The 23796-nt window shown below is 53.5% G+C and overlaps 1 protein-coding gene across 7 annotated transcripts in view; it reads left to right on the plus strand.

Annotated features, from left to right (window-relative positions):
• ZNF516 (zinc finger protein 516) overlaps positions 1-20307 on the plus strand; it is a 101744-nt gene extending 81437 nt beyond the window's left edge. For all 7 annotated transcript variants that reach the window (XM_066246224.1, XM_066246228.1, XM_066246225.1 and 4 more), the window contains exons 3-4: positions 1380-2798; positions 16191-20307. In XM_066246224.1, coding sequence (XP_066102321.1) covers positions 1380-2798; positions 16191-16207 — 1436 coding nt within the window. In that variant the 3' untranslated portion in view covers positions 16208-20307. The remainder of the gene's footprint in view (positions 1-1379; positions 2799-16190) is intronic.
• Positions 20308-23796: the final 3489 nt, after the last annotated feature.

Here is a 23796-nt window from a genome sequence, read left to right on the forward strand (position 1 = left end):
CTGTGCCTCTTGAACCCATCCCTGCAGGGTGGCAGTCACAGGATGACGTTCTTCCCGGGGGGGGGGCAGGAAGAATGAAGGTGTGAGGGACCCTGTGCCTCTTGAACCCATCCCTGCAGGGTGGTAGTCACAGGATGACGTTCTTCCCGGGGGGGGGGCAGGAAGAACGAAGGTGTGAGGGACCCTGTGCCTCTTGAACCCATCCCTGCAGGGTGGTAGTTACAGGATGACGTTCTTCCCGGGGGGGGGGGCAGGAAGAATGAAGGTGTGAGGGACCCTGTGCCTCTTGAACCCATCCCTGCAGGGTGGCAGTCACAGGATGACGTTCTTCCCGGGGGGGGGGGGGCAGGAAGAATGAAGGTGTGAGGGACCCAGGTATGTTTCCTATAGACCCTTCCACGTTTTGACTTCTAGAGTTTAACAAACCCAAAGCCCCTGGTGCAGACGTGAAACGGGAGGGTTTCTCCTGTGCTGTGGCATCTATACGGCTCACAACAAGGAGGGGATATTTTATAGCTTCATCTTTATTTGGAAATATCCCCTCCTTGTTGTGAGCTGTATCCTTGGTGATTGATCCTCTAGTCTGACTTCACAGCAGGGGGTGGAAAACCCCGGGCCTGAGGTGGGGCAGGCCCACGCTTGGTGTGCTCTCACCAGCACGGAGCGTCCACCTGGGGAGAGAGGCCAGGTCGGGTCACGTGAAGCCCTCCCAAGGAGGCCGTCAGTCCGTGTGTGCCTGGGCAGGACCCTGCAGGTGTGGAAAGCTGGAGTGAGACTCCATCCCCCAGAAGGAGGGAATGAATGACGCGCCCCTTCCCTTCACACCTCCACAGGAACCTGTCAGTGTCGAGGGTTTGGCCTTGGACATCGGGCTGTCCAAGAGCGAGTCCTCATGACCCTTTCGGGATCGGGCCGCATCCACCTGTCGTGGTTCCTGAGGCAGCGAGGGTCCCTTGGGCGGAGGAAGCTGTTTTCTTGCCCTGCTTTGTGTGGCCATGGCCTGCTTATCGGCCTCTCTGAGTCTTGTTACCTTAAACTAGTCAAGGGTGAGTGTGAGGCCCCATAGTAGCCCCCAGTGCACCTGCATTAGCAAGTCCTTTGCAAGCCCTGGGAACCCTTGTGTTGTTGGAGAGAGGTGTTTTTCCTAGTGTCTGATGGAACGGATCACCCTCTGTTAACTCGTGACTGTGTCGTGACAGGTTGTCAGGACTGCCCGTCACCTGGGCCACCTCCTCCTGGGGCACTGTGGGGAGCCGGCCAGGGCGGGGACCTCTGGCTGCCCATGGGCGCCCCTCTCCGCCGCCCGGCACCTGGTGGGCATCTGTGCCTGTTCTGTTCCAATGAGAGATGGTAACTCCCGTTTTACATTTGATCCTCAGGAGCAAAGCCACACGGCTGCTGCTTTTCCGAAGACGTGGCTCCGACCGTGCTCCCCAATGGAGACCGGAGTCGCAGCCCTGGAAATACCCCGTCCGAACAAGACGCCCTCTGCGGGCCCCGCGCGGAAGCCTCAGCCACTGTGTCCACGTGGGGGGGCCATGGCAGAGACTCCTCCCGGAGACCCGAGCCTGCTCGCTGCTCTGTGGACTTGAAGAGGCCAGTGTGTCACCCCAAGCAGGAGGTCGCCGGCTCCAGGGATGCGGCAGACCTCCCCCCAAATGCGGATCAGATGTTTCCGGAAGGAGCAGCCCTGCAGCTCTCGTCCGAGGGCCCAGCCGGCCGCCTGAAAGAGAAGTTGGGTGATTTGCACAATCAGGAGCCCTCTGGGGGCAGCAAAAGGTCACCAGCTCCCGACCTGAGCCCCCTGGACCTCAGTGAAAGGTCTACCCGGGACGACCCTAGCCATCGGGAGCTGGCCGCCTCGCTGCGGGCCGCTCTGGCCGTGCACCCATGTCCCTACTGCAGCCATGAGACCTACTACCCCGAGGTCCTGTGGATGCACAAGCAGATATGGCACCGGGTCAGCTGCAGCTCCATGGCCCCCCCGTGGACGCAGCCCAACGGTTACAAGAGCCTCAGAAACAACTTGGTGTTCCTGGTTCGGAGTGGACGCACAGGTCCCCCGCCTGCGCTTGGAGGCAAAGAGTGCCAGCCCCTGCCCATTGCTCGGTTCACGCGCACCCAGGTGCCGGGTGGGGCTCTGGGGTCCAAAGGCAGCTCCTTGCCCCTGGGAGGGACCACGAAGGCTGCTGGCATTTCTAAGAGCAGGGACAGCCACCCTGGGGGGCCCTGTGTGTTCTGGACAGCCGGCCCTGAGAGACCTCGACAGACCAAACCTGGCCACCGCCCTTCGCAGCTGCCAGCACCGAGGCCCAAGCAGGAGGCTGGCCCCAGACAGGGGCTGGTGGCAGGTGGTGGGTTCAGCAGAAGTGCCACCCCCACGTCCACTGTCATTGCCCGGGCGGGCTCCCAGCCCCCGGCTCCCAGCAGGCCAGGGGACAAGTATGCCATCCCCCAGACTGGGGCAGGCCTGGGCCCCCCAACTAATAATAAGCACAGTGCCCTGGACCCACTGAAAGCCAAATCGAGCCCCCAGCCTCAGGGTCAGCCGCATGTGAAAGGTGACAGGGGCCCCCTGCTACCTCCCCAAGAGCCCCCCTCCAAGGCTGGCCTGGGCACCAGAGGGAACACTGCCTTGCCCGCTCCGCCCGTCCCTCCAGCCGTGAAGCAGGAGCCTGCCTCTGAGGGCCACGAGAAGCGCCTGGACATCCTCAATATCTTTAAGACCTACATTCCAAAGGACTTTGCGACCCTCTACCAGAGCTGGGGGGCCAGCGGCCCGGCGCTGGAGCACAGAGGTAAGCCGTGCGGGCTGCCCCACCCTACCCGCCAGCCTGCCTGCCCCAAATGTGGCCCCCGCTTGGGTCCCCCACTCCTGCTGACGGGGCGCCCCACCTGCGGCCTGGGGGCTGCCCTCTGGGACGTTCACTCAGGCCCCTTCCCGTTTCTGTCTCCATACCGCTGTGGACAGGAGGAGGAGGCGGGGGCCTGGGGGCCTGGGGGCTGCCCTCTGGGACATTCACTCAGGGCCCCCCCCCCCCGTTTCTGTCTCCATACTGCCGTGGACAGGAGGTGGCGGGGGCCTGGGGGCTGCCCTCTGGGACGTTCACTCAGGCCCCCCCCCCCCCCCCCGTTTCTGTCTCCATACCGCCGTGGACAGGAGGAGGAGGAGCTGGGGGCCTGGGGGCTGCCCTCTGGGACGTTCACTCAGGCCCCCCCCCCCCCGTTTCTGTCTCCATACCGCAGTGGACAGGAGGAGGTGGGGGCCTGGGGGCCTGGGGGCTGCCCTCTGGGACGTTCACTCAGGCCCCCCCCCCGTTTCTGTCTCCATACCGCCGTGGACAGGAGGTGGCGGGGGCCTGGGGGCCTGGGGGCTGCCCTCTGGGACATTCACTCAGGCTCCCCCCCCCCCCCGTTTCTGTCTCTATACCGCCATGGACAGGAGGAGGTGGTGGGGGCCTCCGCTTCCTGGTTGTTTCTGAGTCTTGGTAGACAGTGTGCACCATCCCTTGTTGTTTTCTTCTTATCCGTAACTCATATATGTAAATACACATGTACTTATGTATCTAAGTCATATGTGTACATATATATGTGTATATATATGTAGATCTCAGCACTCTAGCATCAGTAAGCCAAGCCTGGTAGACTGTGAACATACCAGAAAAGTTTGGAGAATGAACTCTTTCTGGTTCTGGGAAACTGCACCTCCGCGGTGATCTCCTTTCCTTCTGGTGCCTTGGTATTGATACCGAAAGGGATAATAACCTGGACCTGCCAGCAGGTGTGCACACGCTCCGCGGGGTACCATGCCCGTGATCGTACATGGAAGTAGCTCTCTCCGTTTATGCCCGACACACTGGAAATCTGAGTATTTCCGACTCACGACAGCCCCGATGGACAGACCCCTATGGGGTTCTGTCTCAACGTTCATACCCAGGCGGTCCTCGCGGGTTCTGGACAGAATCGGATGTCACGCACTCGTACTGTCTTAACGCAGGTCTGCACTTGCTGTGCCCTTTGAGAGCCAATCCCTCAACGTCCAGGAAGCTGGAAGCGCTCTGGGGGCATGTGGTTCAGGGTTGGGGAAGTTGTGCCTGCCCAGAGGCACCCTGTATCCACCGGGTGAGGGGACCAGGCAGTCACGTGCGGGACTGAAGTCCTGCCTTTCTCCTGTGGCCGTGAATTCTGCCACTTTGGTCTGATAAGTGGTGCATTTGGTTCATGTCGACCCTGAGGGAAAAAGCTGGGTGTGTCCTGACTAGCAGGACACGCAGGTGTTGTGGAGTCTTGGTGGCTGACTGGTGGGGCCCTGAGTCCAGGCTGGCCTGGGCTCCTGGCCCAAGAGTGCCCAGCCCGGTGGGTCTGCTCAGAGCCAGCACTTCTTGTGACCTGCCCGGGATGAGGCTAAGTGCCCGGATGCCCAGACTTGTTGCGAGGCTTTGGGCCAATGGTTCCAGAGATGCTGTGAGACCCGGTGGGTCACTTCCCTTCTCCTGGCAGAGTGCTGTGTGCACAGTGTCACTGGCACGTGCCCCGTGGTGGGCAGAGACGCGCAGCGACACAGCTTAGGGTGCTCACAGGCCTGTTTTGAGCCAGTTACGTCAGCGTCTCCATCTGTCCTAGCTTATTTGCTATGAAATGGGGTGAGAGTATCCAGGTTGGCCTTTTTTGAATCTGACGCGGGCCTCAGTTCTATAGGGAAGGGTTTTCTTGTACGTGGGTGACAGGCGAGAGTCTGTGGATGTCCATGCCCCTTGCCACCCTCCTGTCCAGCCCTTTCCCGCGGCTGCTGCCTCCAGCAAGTGAGTGACATGTCCGCTTGGTGTTTGCACGACCTCCATCCACCTCGGCACTGGACCTGCGAGGGAGTGAGTTTTCCCCCGGCGGCTGCGGAAGTGGCCCAGACCGACTCCGGCCACATCAGGCCTTGTGAGTGTCTCCCTACACTTCCACGCCCCGAGTGGCCTGCGCCTGCTTCTTGTCTCCACATCCCCCCAAAGAAGAAATGAGTATGAAATGAAAATTTTAAGAATTTCAGATGACAGAAATACAAAGTCGCCTGCTATACTTTCCTTGTTCTTTTTAAAGAGGTTAAATATTTATTTTTTAAATATGACAAGTGCTCGGCGGTCCTTATAGCATCTGAGCTCCCCATGGAGTGTCACCCGTCTAACGTCCGTATTGGAAGTGTTAGGACGTCGTCCGCCAGTCTGTGGTGTTTTGTTTGCTGGTGGGGGTTGCTCAGGGGAAGGGTTTGAAGCTTTCTGGCTATTCTAGATGGAGTACAGGTATGGAAATCATAGCTTCTGGGGAGCTTAGGGCGGCACTAAGTCAGCTTGTCTGAGACACTCAGCGGTGGTGTTCCCATGACATGGCCCCATAGTATGAGTGACCACCTGGTGAGGTGGGGACCTGCCTCCCCCCCTGGAGGGGTCTGTCCTCTGCTGAGTCCATCTGGGTCAGTCCCGATCTCAATGTGGGGGCCGTTCAGAACCCGCCGGAGCCCGTGCCCACCACGATGCGTTGTCTCCCATCATGACCGTCGTACTTTCCTGGGTCCAGCTCCTGCCCAAGCACCCCACCCTGCACAGGTACCTGCCGGCCTCCAGGGCCTTTGCTGGTCCCTCTCTCCTTGTGTGGAAGTTTGTTAGTTTATGAGGCTCTCAAGGTACCTACCGGGAGGAAAGCCCTAGCCTGGGTGTGGTGTGACTGTCTGAGAGGGGCCCAGGGTATAAAGTTCTCGTTAGGGAGTCTCTACCCCGGTCGCTGTCGTGGGAACAGGTCACCAGGTGCAGCAGGAGCCCCCCTTTTTAGGTGTGCTATCCACCCTAGCTGCACCAGCTCCTCCTTGACCCTGTGAGCAGCTGGCCTTTGTATCGCGGATCTACACTGTCCCCTGATTTTCTCTCTTCCAAAAACGATCTTTTGGACTTCGTTCTCTGAGCCCGCTGAGACTCCTTGGGTCTTATTTTGTTGTCTGAGGTGTTCACTCTGCGTCTCTTCCTGGGGTGTCATCTACCGAGGGATGGTGATGGCCGCCCCACTGCATGCTGGCCCTCGATGGAACAGGGAGCCTCCCCTGGCAGTGGGGAGGGAGAGATACGCGAGGAGTGAGTTCTGCTGGTGGGTTCGTGGCGTTTTGTGGGTGCTGCACCCGAGGGTTCCGTGATGTGTTCAGTGAGTGTTTCCATTTGAAACAGAGGACTTGGCTCTCGGGCGGCGTCTCGGAGACATCAGATGTTCTCAGGAATGAAGACTGGTCTCAGAGCCCCTTTCCACAAAGGCATGTGTTGACTGACTGACTGATGCATGCTTAGAGACGACTAGTCTGAAAGTCCTGCCCAAATGACCCTTGTCTCTTCCCTTAGGGCCTTGCAGACTAACCTTTTAAGAATGAAAAAAAATAGATCTTCTGTAATCATTCTGCAGGGTGGCCACCAAGCCTGGAACCATCTGACTAGAAGAACATAAAGAGTTTGTTAGTAGAACTGTAATAAAGTAACAAATGACCTGCATTTCCCGACGTGCAGCTAGCCTCCAGTTTTGCAGCATTATAGATTTCAGAAGGAAAATAAAAAATATTAAAGGTAACAGCATGGGGTAGTGCCAGATAGAAGAACATGCGTGAGGTCTTTCTTACCGGGATTTACAAGTAATCTCACGTAGGCTAGGGACGCATGGATACGATGATGTGAAAGGTGCTACGTTCTTTGTCCAAACCTCTCCAGGCTCTTTGCAGAATCTTTTCAAGGCTGAGGGTCTGATGGGTCCCCCGGAAGACGGGCCAGGCCTCCTCCTCACCCCCGAGTCCACGCCGCGTGCACCTCGGGTTTCTGGGTCAGAGTGTCAGAGCGCTGCTCCCCGGGAAGTCTTCAATTCAAATGAAGGGTGTAACCTTTCTGATGCACTCAGAACTTTGCAGTAGCTTGGGCATAATATTACTGAGCGTCAAGGGCAAAGGTCCCTTCTTTAGAAATTAAAAGAGAAAAATGATATGGGAGAATTCAGGGGGAAACTGTGGGGATGCACGCAGATGCATACTTAATTGAGTAAGTTAAGCATGGTGAGTAGAGACGTAGTTTGGATAGGAAGTGGCCAGCTAAGAGATGTCCTCAGGACAAAAGTAGTATAGCCACTTGGTGTTTGACAAGTGCCATCCGTGTCCCCACCCTTAGCAGGTGTCTTCTGGAGGCGTGGACGGTGCGTGCGATGCAGGTACCAAGGAAAACCAGAGAGCCACAGTGACTTGTCAGACGTGGTTTCCATGGGAGCACCTCTGGATGGTGGAAAGGTGTGGGGAACAAAGTGCTTTTACAGCTAAGAGTGTCCTCGACCCCAAACTGGAAGGACAGGTGTTCCCAAAAGACGCCGTTAACCATGGTCAAAGCTGTCCATGGGGGGGGGCGTTTTCGCCCTGGAAGATATGTGTTGTCAGACCCAGTGCAGGCTAGTGGGTGGTGGGCGCCCTCCGGAGTCCGCAGGCCCACTCTGGGGCCCAAGGACATGTTGGTCAGAAGGGACGCCCTCCTGAGCAAGCTTCCCTCCGCCCACTTGCTGGCCCAGGGGCAGCAGCCAAAGTCGCGGAGTCACAGCGTACAGCGAAGGGGGTGCCTTGCCAGCACTCGTAAGTGGATTTCCATGAGGCAGATGGACACGTGCTGGTTTAAATGTGTCCTGTCCTTTTTATGTTTCTGAGCGAGAATGTGGCTGGAGGGCCAGGTCTTAGGTTTCTCAGTGGTTCGTGTTGGTGACTTGTCATGTGGGAATTCAGACAGGGTCTGCCTGACGGGTGGTCTGTGCGTCTCTTGGCTTATTCTCTCCATGAGCGCTCTCTGCAGTGTAGGAAAATAACTTGACGTTATTATTGGTGGGGGCGTCTGGACTGGGAGACCACTGACTTGGTTTCAGCCGATCTGACCGAGAGCCTTCCACATGCAGACCTTGGACTTTTGGTCCATAGACACCCAGCTCACTGAGCGTTGTTTAAAAATGTGTTACTTCAGGGGTACTCTTTCTGGTTAGCGTTTTCGTTTCTCATTTTTTTCCCCCATTGAGTTGAGTTACCATTGGGCTCAGGCAGGTCTCTTTGGCACTATTACTGTGAGAATTAGCTTTCTCTTGGAGAGACCCTGCAATAGGATAGACGTGCAGACTCCCACTTGATCATGGTGTATGATTTTTTTCATATATTGCTGGATCTGATTTGCTAATATTTTGTTGAGGATTTTAGCATCTAAATTCATCAGGGATATTGGCCTATAATTTTCTTTCTTTGTGTTGTCTTTGCCTGGTTTTGGAACCAGAATTATATAAGACTTGCTACTGTAGTCCTGAAAGCTCCCTCTTTCTAAGTGACTCTGCTCTGAGTGCCGCGGGAGAGCTTGTTTGGCTGGTGTCCTGCTTCCCTTTGTTGGTTTCCAGGGGAAATATTCACTTCAGATTTGGGGAGTGACTCGTCCCAGGGGTTAGAGTGGCTGTCTCTCAAAATGTTTCTCCCTCTGCCTCCTAGATTACCCTCTCTTCCTGCTACTCTGGTCCTCTCCTCTCTCCCCATCCCCTGGAGCCCCGGGAGAGTGGTTGTGAGAGAGGTTTTCTGTGCTGTCCCTTTAAGAAGAATCCTGGGTCTGAGAAATCAGTCTCTTTCTCACAAACAGTATCCTGACTTGTTTCCAGCTAATACTGTCCCTATGCCTCTTCTAGGCTCTGGGGCTGCAAGCTGGGGCTTTGTTCCTGGGACTCAGGACCCTCCTCTCTCTGCTAAACTCACTTCCCGCCACACAAGCCTTTACCGGCTGCCGTTCACTTTGGGGAGCTGGGGAGCCCTCTCTGCGTTTCCACTTTTCCTACCAGTCTTGGTGTGGCTTCTTCAGTGTTTCTTGTTTAAGAGTCCCCTTAGTTTAGTCCAGAGTTGGTTTTTCCAGATGATGGTTCTTAAAATTAGTTTGTAATCCACTTTGTTTCTGGGAGGTGGAAGTTGGTATGTCTGCCTACTCCATCACCATCTTGTATCAAAAAAGCCTTTTCTTCATATGCCATTGACAAAATGCTTGGCCGTTGGTTCACTGTTTACTAGTGGCTTCTCCCTCTTAATAGAACCTGTATGTTTAGAATGTCAAGTAGTCATCTCACAACGCTGTGGCAGTGTAGGAAAGAGATAACAGCTCACTGAATGCTGAATTCAAGGATTTCCGAACACAGGTGACCTCAGCTCGAATTAGGTGGCACTTCCCTTTTTAACAGAAATCAGTAACCCCTCCGCCCCCGCCTGTGACAGGAGTCAGAGAGGGGTCTGTAGGATGCTGTCACCACAAGGTCAGGCCATCATTGGAGAATTACATATTGAGATCCCACCACGAGTCAGTCCGGATGTTCCTGCATGTGCTGGCGACCTGTGAAACCCACCCAAGACATGGCTTTTTGGTGAGCATTTGGGGGGGGCACCGCCGGGCCCTCTGTGAATTGCTCAGGGGGCGTCCCCGGGAATCCACGCCCCTGCGTTGGCTGCATGTTCATTCTGCCGAGGCCTCTTGAAAACACTCCGGTCGTGGGGAGGCGTAGCGCGGGGACTGCGTCGTGAACCATTTCTGTGCTGCTCACAGTGACGTCGGGCACGCATGGACGGTGTGTGGCTCTCCCTCTGACTCCGACGGAGAGGGGACGCCTTTGTACAGTTGTCTCCGTCTCTGAAAACTCAAGCTCTGCTCTTTTAGACTTCTTGTGGACTACCCCTCCATCCCCATTTCCTGTGACAGTGACTCAGTCACGGTTAACTCGTGGGGGAAGGTCCTCAGTGCTCAGACGTCCTTCCCAGTCTCATGGTGGGGGCAGGTCAGGCCGGCAGCAGGAGCACAGAGCTGGGTGTGTGCGCCTCTCTCGTTAGGGCGGCTCGCTGGTGGAACGCTGTGCCCGGTGGTACTTTTGGTCCTTTGTGATGTGGCAGGTGGCTTTTGTTGGTTCAGTTCTGCATGTTCAGGTTCTCTAAGGAAACTCCCAGGGGGCTCTTGGTCTTCTTCCTCAGCCTGTTTCTCTTGGTTCACTAACATGGCAGTCACTGTACTGCATTTAGCTACGTGGTGGGGGCGTTGTGGATTCAGAGAACCACTCAGTGGCTACTTGGGTACAGAGCAGAATGCTGTGTACTTACCTACCCAGTTCTTTTTCATGTTCACTGTGCTTTACTAACATAACTAATACTTAATTTTTTAATAATTTTTTTTTAGAGAGGATAAAGGGAGGAAGGGAGAGAGAGGGACAGACAGACAGGAAGGGAGAGATGAGAATCAACAACTCAGTTATAGCACCTTAGTTGTTCATTGGTTGCTTTCTTATATGTGCCTTGACCAAGGGGGCTCCTGCCGAGCCAGTGACCCCTTGCTGAAACCTTGGACTTAAAGCAGTGTCCTTTAGGCTTAAGCCAGTGACCATGGGGTCATGTTTATGATCCCACGCTCAAGCCAGCGACCCCATGCTCAAGCTGGTGAGCCGGTGCTCAAGTCGGATGAGCCCGTGCTTTAGCCGGCGACCTCAGGGTTTTGACCCTCTAGGTCATCAGCATCCTAGGTCAATGCTCTATCCACTGTGCCACGCCTGGTCAAGTTAAATAAAACTCTTCTTCTATGTGCTTTAGAAGCTGAGGCTGGGGGCTGTTTAACAGTAACTCGCAGCACGGTGAGTCCGTGGGGCATGGTGAGTCTGCCTGTGCGGCACGATGAGTCCGTGGGGCACGGTGAGTCCGCCTCTGCAGCACGGTGAGTCCGCCTGTGCGGCACGGTGAGTCCACCTGTGCGGCACGGTGAGTCCGTGGGGCACGGTGAGTCCGCCTGTGCGGCACGGTGAGTCCGTGGGGCACGGTGAGTCCACCTGTGCGGCACAGTGAGTCCATGGGGCACAGTGAGTCTGCCTGTGCGGCACGGTGAGTCCATGGGGCACGGTGAGTCTGCCTGTGCAGCACGGTGAGTCCGCGTGGCATGATGTGTCTGGGCAGCAAGTGTTTGATGACTCCTGCAGTGGATGGACAGGTGTGGACATTCATACTAGATGTGAATGACGTAATTGAAACAATATTTGGGGATTTAGTTCAGTAATCATTTATTCATTCATTAAGTGTCTTGTGAACATCTACAATGGGCCAGGCAGGCTCTGTAATATTGGGGCAACAATTCGGATGTTAGGGAGACAAAGTAAATATTTTTATCTGTTCTGATGGTTTTAAAGGTCTGTGGGTGGTTCAGACAAGAGGGTGGCAGTGCAGAGACACGGCATGGGTCCGAAGCCGGGACTTGGGAAGGCCGTGCTGGGATCAGATGCGGGACCCCAAGCACCTGAGTTAGAATGTGTGGGTTTCACCCCGAGAGTGTCGAGAGCCCCGAGCTGGGATAAGGCCTTGCATCATATTCAGAAGGGGTGTCAGGTTAGACTTAGGAGGGATGGATGGATGTGGTTCCGGACGGTCAGCCGAGCAGAGAGAGGGACAGAGGTGGCCCAAAGTGGGGCTGGGGAAGACCAGGTACGTGGAGATACTGGGCAGCAGAGCCTGGGGGAGGGGTGTGGGGTGTGCAGGGCTGAGGGGAGCAGGTCGACCCCAGGTCTGGCTCAAGGTCCCCAGCTCCCTGGAGGCCCCACTCCCTGAGCCTGGAGCCGGGCAGAAGGACAAAACCAGTTCCAGATCACTCCGAGATGCCTGCTGGGGACCCAAGTAGGAATGTCCTCAACGAGCAGGTTAGCACACATCTGAAGTGGACACACGGTGTCTCGTCACTGTGACAGTTCCGTCCCCGCAAGGTCAGCGCCATCTGCCCCGACAGACCTCCGTGCAGGTTGTTAAGAGGTTGGGTTTTGCGGAGATGGCTCTGACTTGGACTCTCCGCCTGTGAACTGCCCCCGAGTTTCCCATCTATGAAATAATGACCGTAGCCTCATGTCACCTGCGGTCTTGCTGGGGAAATCAAACACAGAATATGAACTCTGCCTGGCCCACGTCAGGAAGTGAGCGACTGTCAGGTGGTTGAAGAATGAACGTCCATCCTCAGTGACTGGAAGAGACCAGGTGTGGGGTGGGCACTTGTGTGCTGTGCATTGTGGGTAGACACAGAGACACACACATTCCCCGGGTGTCCTACCTGCAGCTGCGGCTAGGGGTGCTGGGGACTCTGCTGCATGATGCTTTTTTGCGCTTGGTGTCTGCGGCCTTGTCGGGCCCTGGCCGTGTGCTGGTGGACAGTCTGGTCCAGTTTTGTTTTGCAGGCTGTGATCAGGTTGCCCCTTACAGGGAGGGACGGGGACATGTTAGTTTGGGAACAGTGTTGTCAATCTCAATGTAGTTTCCTTGTGCATTGATCTCGGTTGAGAAGACCTGTCAGTGGGCAGACGTCATCTGGACGTGTACCCCTCCCCTCTGAGGACGCCTGCCCTGGCATTGCCCTGTGAGTGTGGGAGTCTCCTGTGTGGGATCATTCTCACAGATCAATCACGTGCCCTGCACCGCCGTGAAGAAGGTCCGTGAGCGTGAGGTCCGGGGACGTCGGCGGGAAGGGACGCGAGTTTGTTAGGTCAGAATGAACAGGTGCGTTGAAGAGAAGGGACATCCTTTCCTTTGGATGTGTTTATGGTTGTGGTCTCTCTGTCCCTCCTGCGGTTAGAGTCAGCCTCTCCCATGTGACGGACACGCCGTGGGCGGTGTGAGCGCTCCGAGCACGGCCGTGCCTCAGGACACACTCTGCTGGGGGACCGCGTGGGAAGGCTCACTGAGACCAGAGTTAAAGCTGTAGGCTGAGTATAGTCGGTTTCTTGTGGGAAGTTATGGTCACACTGTCCATTTTCGAGGTGTCCCGTCTTCTTGCATTTATTGTGCACGGGTTTGGGTGCTGGTGGTGGGGAGCCGTCCTCACGGGTGACGTCTTGACAGCTGTGGGGATAGTTCTTCCAGTTCCTGGGCGTAAAGGCCCTTGTTAATGCTTGTGTATTTTGACAATAATTCCAACTATAAAGTTAGCTAAGAGTCCGAGAAAAATTCTAAACGTGAGGAGCAGTTGATGCCTGTTGTCATTTTCAGGTGCTTTGTCTTATGGTGAGGATGATTAATTTCTCGCAGTCATCAATAAGTCATTAGAAAGAACACATTTTGAAAATAATGTGCTGAAAAATGGGTATCATTGTCCTATGGATGTTAGGGAAAAAAAACTAGGAGGTATGTGTGTGTTTTTGTTTTTTTTTTAGTGTTGTGGAGAAATGGACTCTCCATTATAAGGTTATTTTTACTTCTGATGAAATGAAAGTTTAAAACCAGGAAAACTTAACCCTTCCTTCTCCCCCCCCCTCCACAACCCCCTGGTTTGGGGATTTAAATGACATGATCAACTTTTGCTGAACCACGAACACTAGAATTCTGATTTGTTTAGATTCTTTGCCAAAATTCAAAGACTATGATTAATTGTTGATTTCTTATTATTCTAAGTGTTATTTTAAAACAGTTTAGCTGGAGAAATAGTTCCATTAATCAAAATAACAGGAAACGAGAAAACAATGGCAAGCTAATTTGTCTCGTTTTTTTTTAGCCGTGGGTATTATTACAGTGCGGACAGCGGGAGCTCGCACAGGCTGGCATACCTGACGTGCCTGCGCCCCCCTTTCCAGAGTCCCGTTTAGATTTTCAGCTCACAGATGACATTTTGGAACCGGGCTCATTTGTGTGAGCAGTTTTCTTCTTTGTGAAAGCCAAATAAACATCTTACAACAAACACATGGTTCGTTTTTCTCTAGGAAGAATGTACCTACCCAAAAGTCCTGACTGTCGCGGGTGATGTATCCAGGGTGACCCACCGGTACACGGGCCCCTGCTGGCGTCTGGCTTGTTGGGTCGGTGCTGTGATCAGTTAAGGTGTATTGTTAGCAGCATCAGATGACGTGTCCTGATGGAAGCCTTGCTCTGAAGGCTGAGGGAGGGGTCCGTGTGTGTCCCGGGGTGGGGGTGGGGTCAGGCTTTATTGTGTGCATAGTCTTGACCTCACCACAGGAGCACAAGTCTCATCCTTATAAAGACAGAAGAGGGAAGACCAGACCGCATCAAGTTCCAGAAGTCAGTACCCTGGCACATGGAAGTGCCTGAGAGAAAGGCGATGTTTCTCTCGGCATCCTTGGGGAGTCCCACACTGCACATGCTGCAGAGGAGAGAAGTCGCTTTTCTCAATAGGCATTCTTCTTGTTTTCCGGTGGCTCCATGTAGGAGGGAAGGAAACAGCACAATGTGTGTGTTCTCCAAATAGCAAGTGTCCTCTTTAGTTCAGTGTTTCTGCAGCTCCTAGGTGGGGGGTGGGGGGAGCTGCAGTTTCCCCTTGGCCTTGATTTCTCAGGTGAATTTCATACATTGCTTAGAAACCCTGCATTCAGTAGCAACATCTCGGTTTCAATGTATCAACATGTGAAAATGATCTCTTAAAAAAACAAAAACAACTAGATGCTGTTTGAACCCATCTCTTCAATTATGCATCTCCATTTTTTGGGTACTGAATTTAACAGCCTTGTTATTCCGGGTCCCCCAGATGTTGCCTGTTGCAGTCCTCCCTAAAATAAATGTTTGTCAAACACTCCGGCCGTCAGTCCTCCACAGAGGGACTTGCCTGTTTGCTCTCTCCTGGTCTCTTGTACTCTGCCCAGCGCCAGCTTGTGTCTTCTGGTCCAAAGGACAAGGAATCCCGGTGTTTAGCTGGCATTCTGTGTTGTGTACACGGAATCCAGACACGCATGACACGTGTTCTCACCCGTTCGGGGCCCGCTTCCTGGAATCCCCAGCAGGTGTGCCCCCTACATAGGAGTGGGGCAGAAGCTGGTTTACCATTGTGAGTAGGTGAAACATGCGATTCTTCTTACACTATTATTTATTAATCATTGTATTTTCTTTTCCAAATGAATAAGTGTACACCTGCTTTTGCCCCGTCCTGTAGTTGCTTCTTAGGAATGGATGTTCAAGGGTAGTCCCCTAACAACCGATAGTAAGTCCTGTTTTCCTCTGTGTGAACACGAAGGCTGCTTCCCCTGTTTGAACGCCTCCAGAACTGGGTGCCGTGAACCCCATCCCCAATCTGTCTCGGGGACATGACGTCACCATGTGGAAATGTGTAGCAGGCTTCTTGCTTTACTGCAGGAGGTGCCCCATTTACCGAAGGACGTCTTTTCCCATTTCATACTCGGTCCCTGCTTCACGGCCAACCCCACGCAGAGCTGTGACCATTGTCCTGACGTCCACTAGATGTCGACGGTGACATTCTGCAGCTGGTCATGAATGCCAGCGTGCTTTTTAAAACAGGAGTTTTCTGACACGTTAATAAAAGACAAGCACTGAATTTGTTATGTTAACCAGACACCCCCCTTCTTCTCACCCTCCCCCACCCCGTTTCTGGGGCCCCTGTAGGCGTAGCTGGAAACCCCCTGGGATGTTCCAGGAGGGCTCTGTTTTGTGTGCATGTTAATTTCCAGTGGTTGGTCTCCCTCAAGCCTTCAGCGGAAGGTTAATGCAGTTAAGTCAGATTAATCTTGCCTGCTGTTTTGTCCTCAGAGGGTCAGCGCCGCTGTTCAAACGGTGACGCTTCCAACACTACCTGTGAGTGTTCTCTGAGGGCAGCCGGCTGGTGCTGACTCTGTTGTTACCGTGCTGGCTGCCTGGTGTGGCGGGTCCCCTTCCCTTCTTCCAGTGTGGGGCTCCGTTATGAAAACCGGGGCTCGTTGCTCAGGTCTCGGTGGGCTGGGTGGGAGCGCCACTTGCCTTTGCTCGGACCACAGATTCAGCCCTGCCCCGGGGGCCGTTGTGTGCACCTCCTCTTTGTGCTGCAGAGTTCTGCATGTCTGAGCCATCCCCCAACCCCTTCCGGCCAGCCTGTGTGCAGCCTTCTCCCCAGCACCGGCTCAGACACCACGGTTTGCCATTACTTCTGTGTGAGGCCATGCGGGGAGCCTGGCCCCCTCTGAATCGTGGGGACAGTGGGCTATAGCTGCTTCCAGAGGGCAGGCAGGTGCATCGTGGGTAAGTCCCACTCATGGGCAACGAGGCGCAGCTGAAGTCAGGGACCTTTGATGTCCTGATGAGCGGAGGTCATTGCTTTTCGTTCTCAGGGGTTGGTAAAAAAAGTGACGGGAAATACGGAGAAACCGAAAGGCGGGAATGAGCCTCTTTCTCTGTTGTCTCCTTTCCTCACCAGGTGAGCGACCATTCTAATCCAGAGACGGCCCAGTCCAGACAGTGCCTCTCAGCAAGGGAACCCAGAGACTCATTGCCAGCGTGCCCTGTGCCTGGTGACCGCTTCGCAGCCCCCTCCTGGATGTCCCCACAGCCTCCTGTCAGCGACCCTAAGTGCCCACCCCTGCAAGGAACAGTGGCCGAGTCCTCCCCACCGGACACCTCCTGTCCCGTCCTGGACCTCGGTGCTGGTGCGGCTGCTGCCGCCGTGTGAGGCCGCTCCTGGTCAGACGTTCATGTGAACTGGAGACACTCTCCTCTCAAGTTCCACGTCGCCATGCTGTGCACGTCCGCAGGGCCGACGACCACAGCTCCATGCTGCTTGTGATCAGTGGTGGTGGACATGGGGTTGGGGGCACAGACATCTGGGTCGCTCAAGACACATTTGAGACACTGGAGAAGAGCTTCCTGTGCGTGTTGGACTGAGCGAAGCCATGCACGCAAGGCTGTCGGGCAACGGCAGGACAGTCGGAGGCGGGGTTGAGCTGGACACAGCGTTGGTGCTGCGGCTTCTCCTGTCCGCGTGGGTATTGAAGTTGTGAACGAGACAGGACGGAGGAGGCGTGCTGGCTCTGTGCACACTGGGCTGGGTCGGGGGAGGACAAGGCCCTTTCTGTTCTGTGGTTTGGTCGTCTCGGAGGAGGGGCCCTTTGCATCCCAGTTGTCCCCCCCTTCCCCCGCTGTGCTCAGAGCATGAGCAGCAGGAGCTCAGCCAGGGGAGGAGGCTTCTGTTCCGCTTTGGAGACGGAGTGCATTGAACACTAAGAAAAGCAGGCCTCTTTGTTTATTCTCAGGACCTTTTGTAACAGGGCTACATTCTGCAAACCGCTCACCAAGGAAGGCTGCCCGTCTTAAGCAGGTGATCTGGCCACTGCACCCTTCTGGTCTGGACCGTTTTAGTCATGGTAGACGAGTCCCTGGGCATACACAGGGGCCCTGACCACAAGGGAGCTGGTGCTCCGGAACCTTCTGCTCTCTCTCCCTCTCTCACTCCTTCCCTGTCCCCCACCTCCCACCCCAGCAAGTAGGTGTGTTTTCTTTGTGGGCCTGTCCTCCCCAGGACAAGCACCTTCGTTCCCAGAACACGGAGGTCCCCGGGCCCCTGGGTGCCGGCGGCCATATATACCTCTTCCTCAGCCATTGCAAATGCAAGTTTTTGTGGTGGGGGTTAAGGACCGCAACAAAGGATCTTAAACCTTGCAGTGTACACAGTGGACATTGTATTCCACAGATATAAATTTTTCCTTTTCCCGGTACCGTGACACTCTTCTGTGATGGTCACATTTCTGAGTTTCAGATCTTTGCACATAGGATGTTATGCGTTATCAAAAGTTACTGCTGCCTTGAATGAAAATGTTCTGTGAAATTTTTTGCAAAAGCTTTACTAGGTTTTTTTAATTGTGAAAATTTTGTAAAGGCAGGAAACGGATTAAGATGAGCATGCTAAATATATTTTTCAAAAAAAGCAATAATTTTACATGTACAGAAATTATCCTTAACCTTTAATACTGGTGAGAGCGACAGTTTACTTCAGTGGATTTAGCGCAGTTTTTATAGAAAATGGGCTTCTGATACAAAGACTTGTTTAAACACACACACACACACACACACACACACCCTAAAGTATGGTTTTCTTGTTCTAAGATTTGTTGAATTATTTTATTATTATTATTATTATTGTTATTATTAGTTAGTGTTTGGTTCTGGATTCTACTTGTTACTGAACTTAAATTACTTGATGGTTCAGGTTACTTGCAACACTTGGAAACAATGCAATGTAACTGGCTAGCTTATATATATACATATAGACATACACACGCACATATAACTTGTGTGTGTGTATTTAATTTTCTACTTGTGTTTTTCCTCATATTTTTTTACACCACATATGTACCAGAATGACCCACCTTGTTGGTGCAAGTAGGAATGTCCTTGCAAAATACGGTCAAGCAACGGCACTGGAACGTCTTGTCCTGCGATTTTGAGCAAAAGTTGGCAGACACATTCCTCTCTTCACCTGAGACATTATGATGCCTTCCTGTTGGCTCACATTTGCATCATTTCAGCCGTTTCCCCCAAGTGATGATCGTTTCTGCATTTCCCGACTTTCAGTTTTCTGGCGCAAAGCAAGCAGCGATCATGAGGGGCACGCGGGGCGAGGGAGTCGGCCTGGCCTGCTTCTCTGCGTTGCAGTTATGAAAAGAAATTCTGTCCCCACCGGGGACATGGAGGTATCCGGTCCATGCTTGCTGTTTCGAAGCTAGAGGTGTCCTCCCTGGGGACAGAGGGAACGTCGGTTCTCGAGTCAGTGCAGATAGTCCTGAGCCGCACAGAGCTCAGAAGCCAGGTTCATTAAAGAGGCGAGGGGGGCCGTCCGAGAACGCCCTCCCCCCCAGCATGTCCTCTCTGGACCTGACTGTGGGTCCTTCCCTTCCACTGGTCACCAGTATTGTATTGGTTTGGTAACGCCTTCCTGTTTGTTCTGCCATTGTATTTAATAATGATTTGTTTTCTTATTTATTTAGCCAATGTGTTTTGATTTTTGCTTTTTTCTCTCTCCCACCCCGCTCCGTGAATGACATTTTCTGCGTGATCTCTCCTGTAAGTCACCTCCTGACCGTTTGCCGACTCTCTACTACCTCTACTGATCTGCTGTTCCCCTGAGTCCCTGCAGGATTCTTACAGTGTTGGTGTCCAATGTGACTTAGACAATAAAAGGGTTTGGTTGTCTACACGCAGCTTCTCCATCTGTCTCCCCTACCCCGCCCGCTGCGCCCCTCACTTCTCTCCCGCTCACGGCACTGACTACCCTGTCGTCTTCAAATAGCACGCCAGCCACGAGCTTGTAGAGACCTCTTTCAGGTTGTTATGATTCACTCACACTCCTTAATTTGAAGAATGAACATTTCCATCGTCTGACAGGCTGGCCGGCCGGCCTCTCCTCTGGGAAGTGGTCCGCTCTTCTGTCCCTGTTGTGCCTGGTTCTTGGGAGGGTTTAGGACGTTAGGTGAAGAGATCTCATCTTGGTCCAAAAAAAAGAAAAACAAACAAAAAAACTATACAGATTTTCAAGCCAAGTGGGTTTTGCCTCTTTGGTTTTGAAAAGTATGAAGTGCTTTAAGGGGGTCCCCCCAATATTTATTTTTGGGAGCAAGGGAGACATAGGCGTCCTGCAGAGAAGGTGGAAATTTCACTGGGAATTGTTAGCCTGTGGCTTCCTTGGTAAGATAACGGAGGTTGATTTCACCCAGTGTGGCCACTCAATCAACCGGGTCCCTGATGTTCTACAAACACCGACAGGAAGGCACAGGCATGTGTGGGCCCAGTCCCTCGGCACACCTTAGGGTGGACCACTGGATGCAGTCAGGAGCAGGGGCCCCCTCCCGGGCACGGCCTCTGGGAACTGCCCTCTTCTTTCCAGTGAGAGAGAGTGTAGCTCAGAGGACAAGTCTGACAGGTAGCGGAAAGGGACGTACCACCCCGCCCCCTGCCACATTTCCACGGACTGGTTCTCTTCACCAACATTCCATCTTGAAAACGACCCCAACCCTCCCCCCCACCCCCAAGAGTTTCAGGAATGTACACAGAAGAAGGACCCGTGTCTTGGTACCTGTTTACCTTAACGCTCTCTGAGAGCATCTACCTGTCCCGTTTTTCACTTGCTGAGTCCTGATTACAGGATGTTGACGTCACCGAGCAGAGACAGGGAAACGGTGACAGGCCAGGGCCTCGAGGGACTGAGGGATGGTGGTCCTCGTGTCCACAGAGCCCTGCGTGCCTGGGGTAAGGGGACGGGCCGAATGTTCATTCTTCATCGATTTTGCTGATTATACTTTGAGGCCGTAAAAATGCAAAAAGACCATAGAATTTGTATTTCTTTTTTTTTTAAATACAATTTATAACATTATATTTTGTACTCTTTATATTAGAATTTGTAACTAGATTGATGTATTTAACTCTATTTCTGGAAAAGAAAATAATTCCATGTTTCGGTTGTGTGATAAAATATTTAGATAAAGACATATTCTATTGGAAATTTGAAATCAATAAAAAAAATAACAACAAAAAACAAAACCAAACATCTTGGAGTTCTTGAAGTTTGTATGACCTTCTTCCCCCATTTCCAGGAGGTGGCTCACATCCTTGGACAGCCTGTCTTGGTCGGCGGTTTTTTATTTTTGTTGGCTGAACACGCACTGAAGTTTTAGTGGTCTTTTATTTATTTAAGCAGAGGAGTTTTTAGGATGATTCACAAGATAGTTCATTCAGAAAGATGCCAAGATGGCCGGAGTATTTTTTTCCAAGTCGTTGGTGGACTCCAGCTATACACACATGTTAAAAGAAAGATTTTTTTTGGAGGGTGACTGACTGTGTGTTTTTCATTTCCTCCCCAGCCCCACACCCCCGTCTCCCTACTCCCACCAGGATCGTTACTGCTCTTACACCGAATCAGATGAAAACCTCTTATCAAAACCTTGGGGACGTGAAGGGGCTGGGGCCATAGTCGCCAGGGTTCACTGATTAGGTAGCAGAATAGGACTGGTGGGGGTGGGGCCTCAGATGAACTAACAGAATTTTAATTTAAGTAGACAGAATGTATTTCAAAGTTAAAAGGCGTTACTAGGTGTCAACGGGAAGAATAAAGAAGGACCAAGATAAGGACTTGACCTGGCTTTCCGATTGTTCCGGGGAGAAAGCTGGAGACCCGCGCCCCGACCTACTCGTGAGGCAACTGGGGGGGGCACAGAGCTCACCCCTCCACACTGGACAGTGAGGCACTGTCCAAAGGCCCATCGCTGGTGTGGACGGTGGAATCAGACGTCATTAGAGAGAGTGGCTTACAACTCTGGGATGAGGACCTCTTTTCTCAGGTGCTGCTGATTGGAATGAGGGACTGGAGACACCAAGCCCTTTAACCAAAATACTGGTAGCCCTTGTGGGGTGACCAAGCAGAACCCCCAGCCCGAGCCTCCGTGTGTCAGCTGACATAGGGGATTCCTTTCAGGTCCATGGGCCAGCCGTGGTGGTCATGGGTTCAAGTCCCAGACAGGCCCCTCTCCCCTGCACATACCATGCCCTTTCCTCCAAGAAAGCAGCCTTCCTTCTCCAGCCCCTGTCCCCATGGTGAGCGCATGGACCCCTGCCATGAGCTGGGGTCCCCTTGGCTCTGGGGAATTAGGAGGGAGATGATGGTAATTGAATATTGCTGTGTCTGTGATCTGTCACATAAGGATGCTGTGACAGGATGTGGCCCTGGCTGTGCACACGCACTGACCATGCAGACCTGGGCACGAATCGCTCCCACTGACCCACTTCCTGTCCCTGTTGCTGACTTGCTGTTGGAAAACAACGGAGGCTTTTCTGGGCCGTGCTGGTTTGTGCCCTTCATGGTTCCCAGTTGACCTTTCTAAAATGTGAGCTGTTATTCAAGAGATGAGCAGCGTTATCAAAAGAGAATGTGATAGGCCATGGTCTCTGCCTGTGGGGCAAGTTCCTCATGGTCAATGGATGCCCAGGCCAGATTGGGGCTTTCAAGCTGGGGAGCCTCTACAGGACCATGGAGCATAGGATGGTGACCACCCTCCACCTAGTGTTCTTGATGTGGAGTCAGGATAGAGTGGAGTGAAGATTGTGGTGAGAAGGCTCTCTGGTTACCCCCCTTTTTTCTTTCTTTTCCTTTTTTATTAAGTGAGAGGAGGAGAGGCAGAGACCGACTCCCGCATGTGCTCCACCTGGGATCCACCTGGCAAGCCTCCTATAGGATGATGCTCGGCCCATTTGGGGCCACTGCTCTGTTGCTCAGCAACTGAGCTATTTCAGCGCCTAAGGCGAGGCCATAGAGCCATTCTCAGTGCCCGGGGCCAAATTGCTCTAACCATTTGAGCCATGGCTGCAGGAGGGGAAGAGAGAAAGAAAGAAAGAGAGGGGGAGGGCAGAGGGGGAGGGGTTGCTTCTCCTGTCTGCCCTGACCGGAAATCGAACTCGGGACTTCCACATGCCAGGCAGATGCTCTACCACTAAGCCAACCGGCCAGGGCACCTCCCTTTTGTCAATGGAAGAAGATATTCTAGAGAGTCCATTCCAAACCCAGTCTTCATGGGATGGGGGTCTGCTGAGAGGCGTCAGAATAAAGCTCTGGCTTGGGTGCTAAGAGTTGTAGCTTTTGAAGGGAAAGAGGAATCTGATGTTCTCTGTACTCGGGTTTGTTAATATTCAAGTCACAGCAACCGTCCCCGTTTGACTTTGTCCTCGCTATCTCCTCTGTCACGTTCTGTTTGGTCCTGCAGTGCGTTCAGAGAGAGACAAGAACAAGCTAGGGTGTTTCCAGGACTGGTGACAAACTCAAAATCTTTTTTTTTTTTTTTTTGTATTTTTTCCGAAGCTGGAAATGGGGAGAGACAGTCAGACAGACTCCCACATGCGCCCGACCGGGATCCACCCGGCACGCCCACCAGGGGCGAGGCTCTGCCCACCAGGGGGCGATGCTCTGCCACTCCGGGGCGTCCCTCTGCCGCGACCAGAGCCACTCTAGCGCCTGGGGCAGAGGCCAAGGAGCCATCCCCAGCGCCCGGGCCATCTTTTGCTCCAATGGAGCCTTGGCTGCAGGAGGGGAAGAGAGAGACAGAGAGGAAGGAGAGGGGGAGGGGTGGAGAAGCAGATGGGCGCTTCTCCTGTGTGCCCTGGCCGGGAATTGAACCCAGGACTTCTGCACGCCAGGCCGACGCTCTACCACTGAGCCAACCGGCCAGGGCCCCACAGAGGATTTGTGCAGAGAAGCGCCCTAGTCTGGGTCCAGCGGATGCACCTTTCCATCCTGATGGGCGAAGGCAGAGTGACCACAGACATGAAGGATGGCCTGGGTACCAGGGACGGGGGTGGAGGTTTTCACATATTTCAGCTCGCTCACGTCTCATGGTGCTTCTCATGGTAGGCTCCTGAACTCACTGGACAGATGGAGCAGGGAGAAGGTGTGAACAGGGCAGCCCTCCCCACAAGGACACAGCTGGCAGCTTGCGGACAGACCTCTGGACCCGAGGAGGGTCGACTCGCACAGGGCTTCTTGTTCTGCTTTGTTGCCGGGCCTGCAGGTCCGTTATGAGGGCAGACTCTATGTGACTATGTTACCACTTCCAAAACACTTGGACATCCATTACCCCATGGGCCACGACAGCGCCCTGCAGGAGGAGGTGGCTGCCACCCCCGTGCAGGAGACGGACGGGACCATCACCAGATCCGAATGAGACGATTTGGATTTCTGAGCCCTTGTTTTTTTGGGGGGGATCAACGTTTCTCTTGGTTGACCTTCTGTAGGTTAAGAGCTGACATGCTGAGTGGGATTCCAGAAGACCTGGGTGTGTCACAAACTGAACGCATGCATCCATGAGCCGCTTTCTCCAGACTCACCCTTAACTTCTTCTCTACTGGTTCCTTTTTTTCACACTCCGGACGTCCCCTTCCCCAAAACACCACTGGGTAAGCATCTTCCTGGGGTCTTCTGCTCCCTCCCGATCATTGGGTCCCACCCTGTGTTTAATTGTCCACCTTCTGAAAAGAGGGGGCCGCCATCC

This window comes from Saccopteryx bilineata, chromosome 11 (genome assembly GCF_036850765.1).
Source record: "Saccopteryx bilineata isolate mSacBil1 chromosome 11, mSacBil1_pri_phased_curated, whole genome shotgun sequence".
Classification (NCBI taxonomy): domain Eukaryota; kingdom Metazoa; phylum Chordata; class Mammalia; order Chiroptera; family Emballonuridae; genus Saccopteryx; species Saccopteryx bilineata.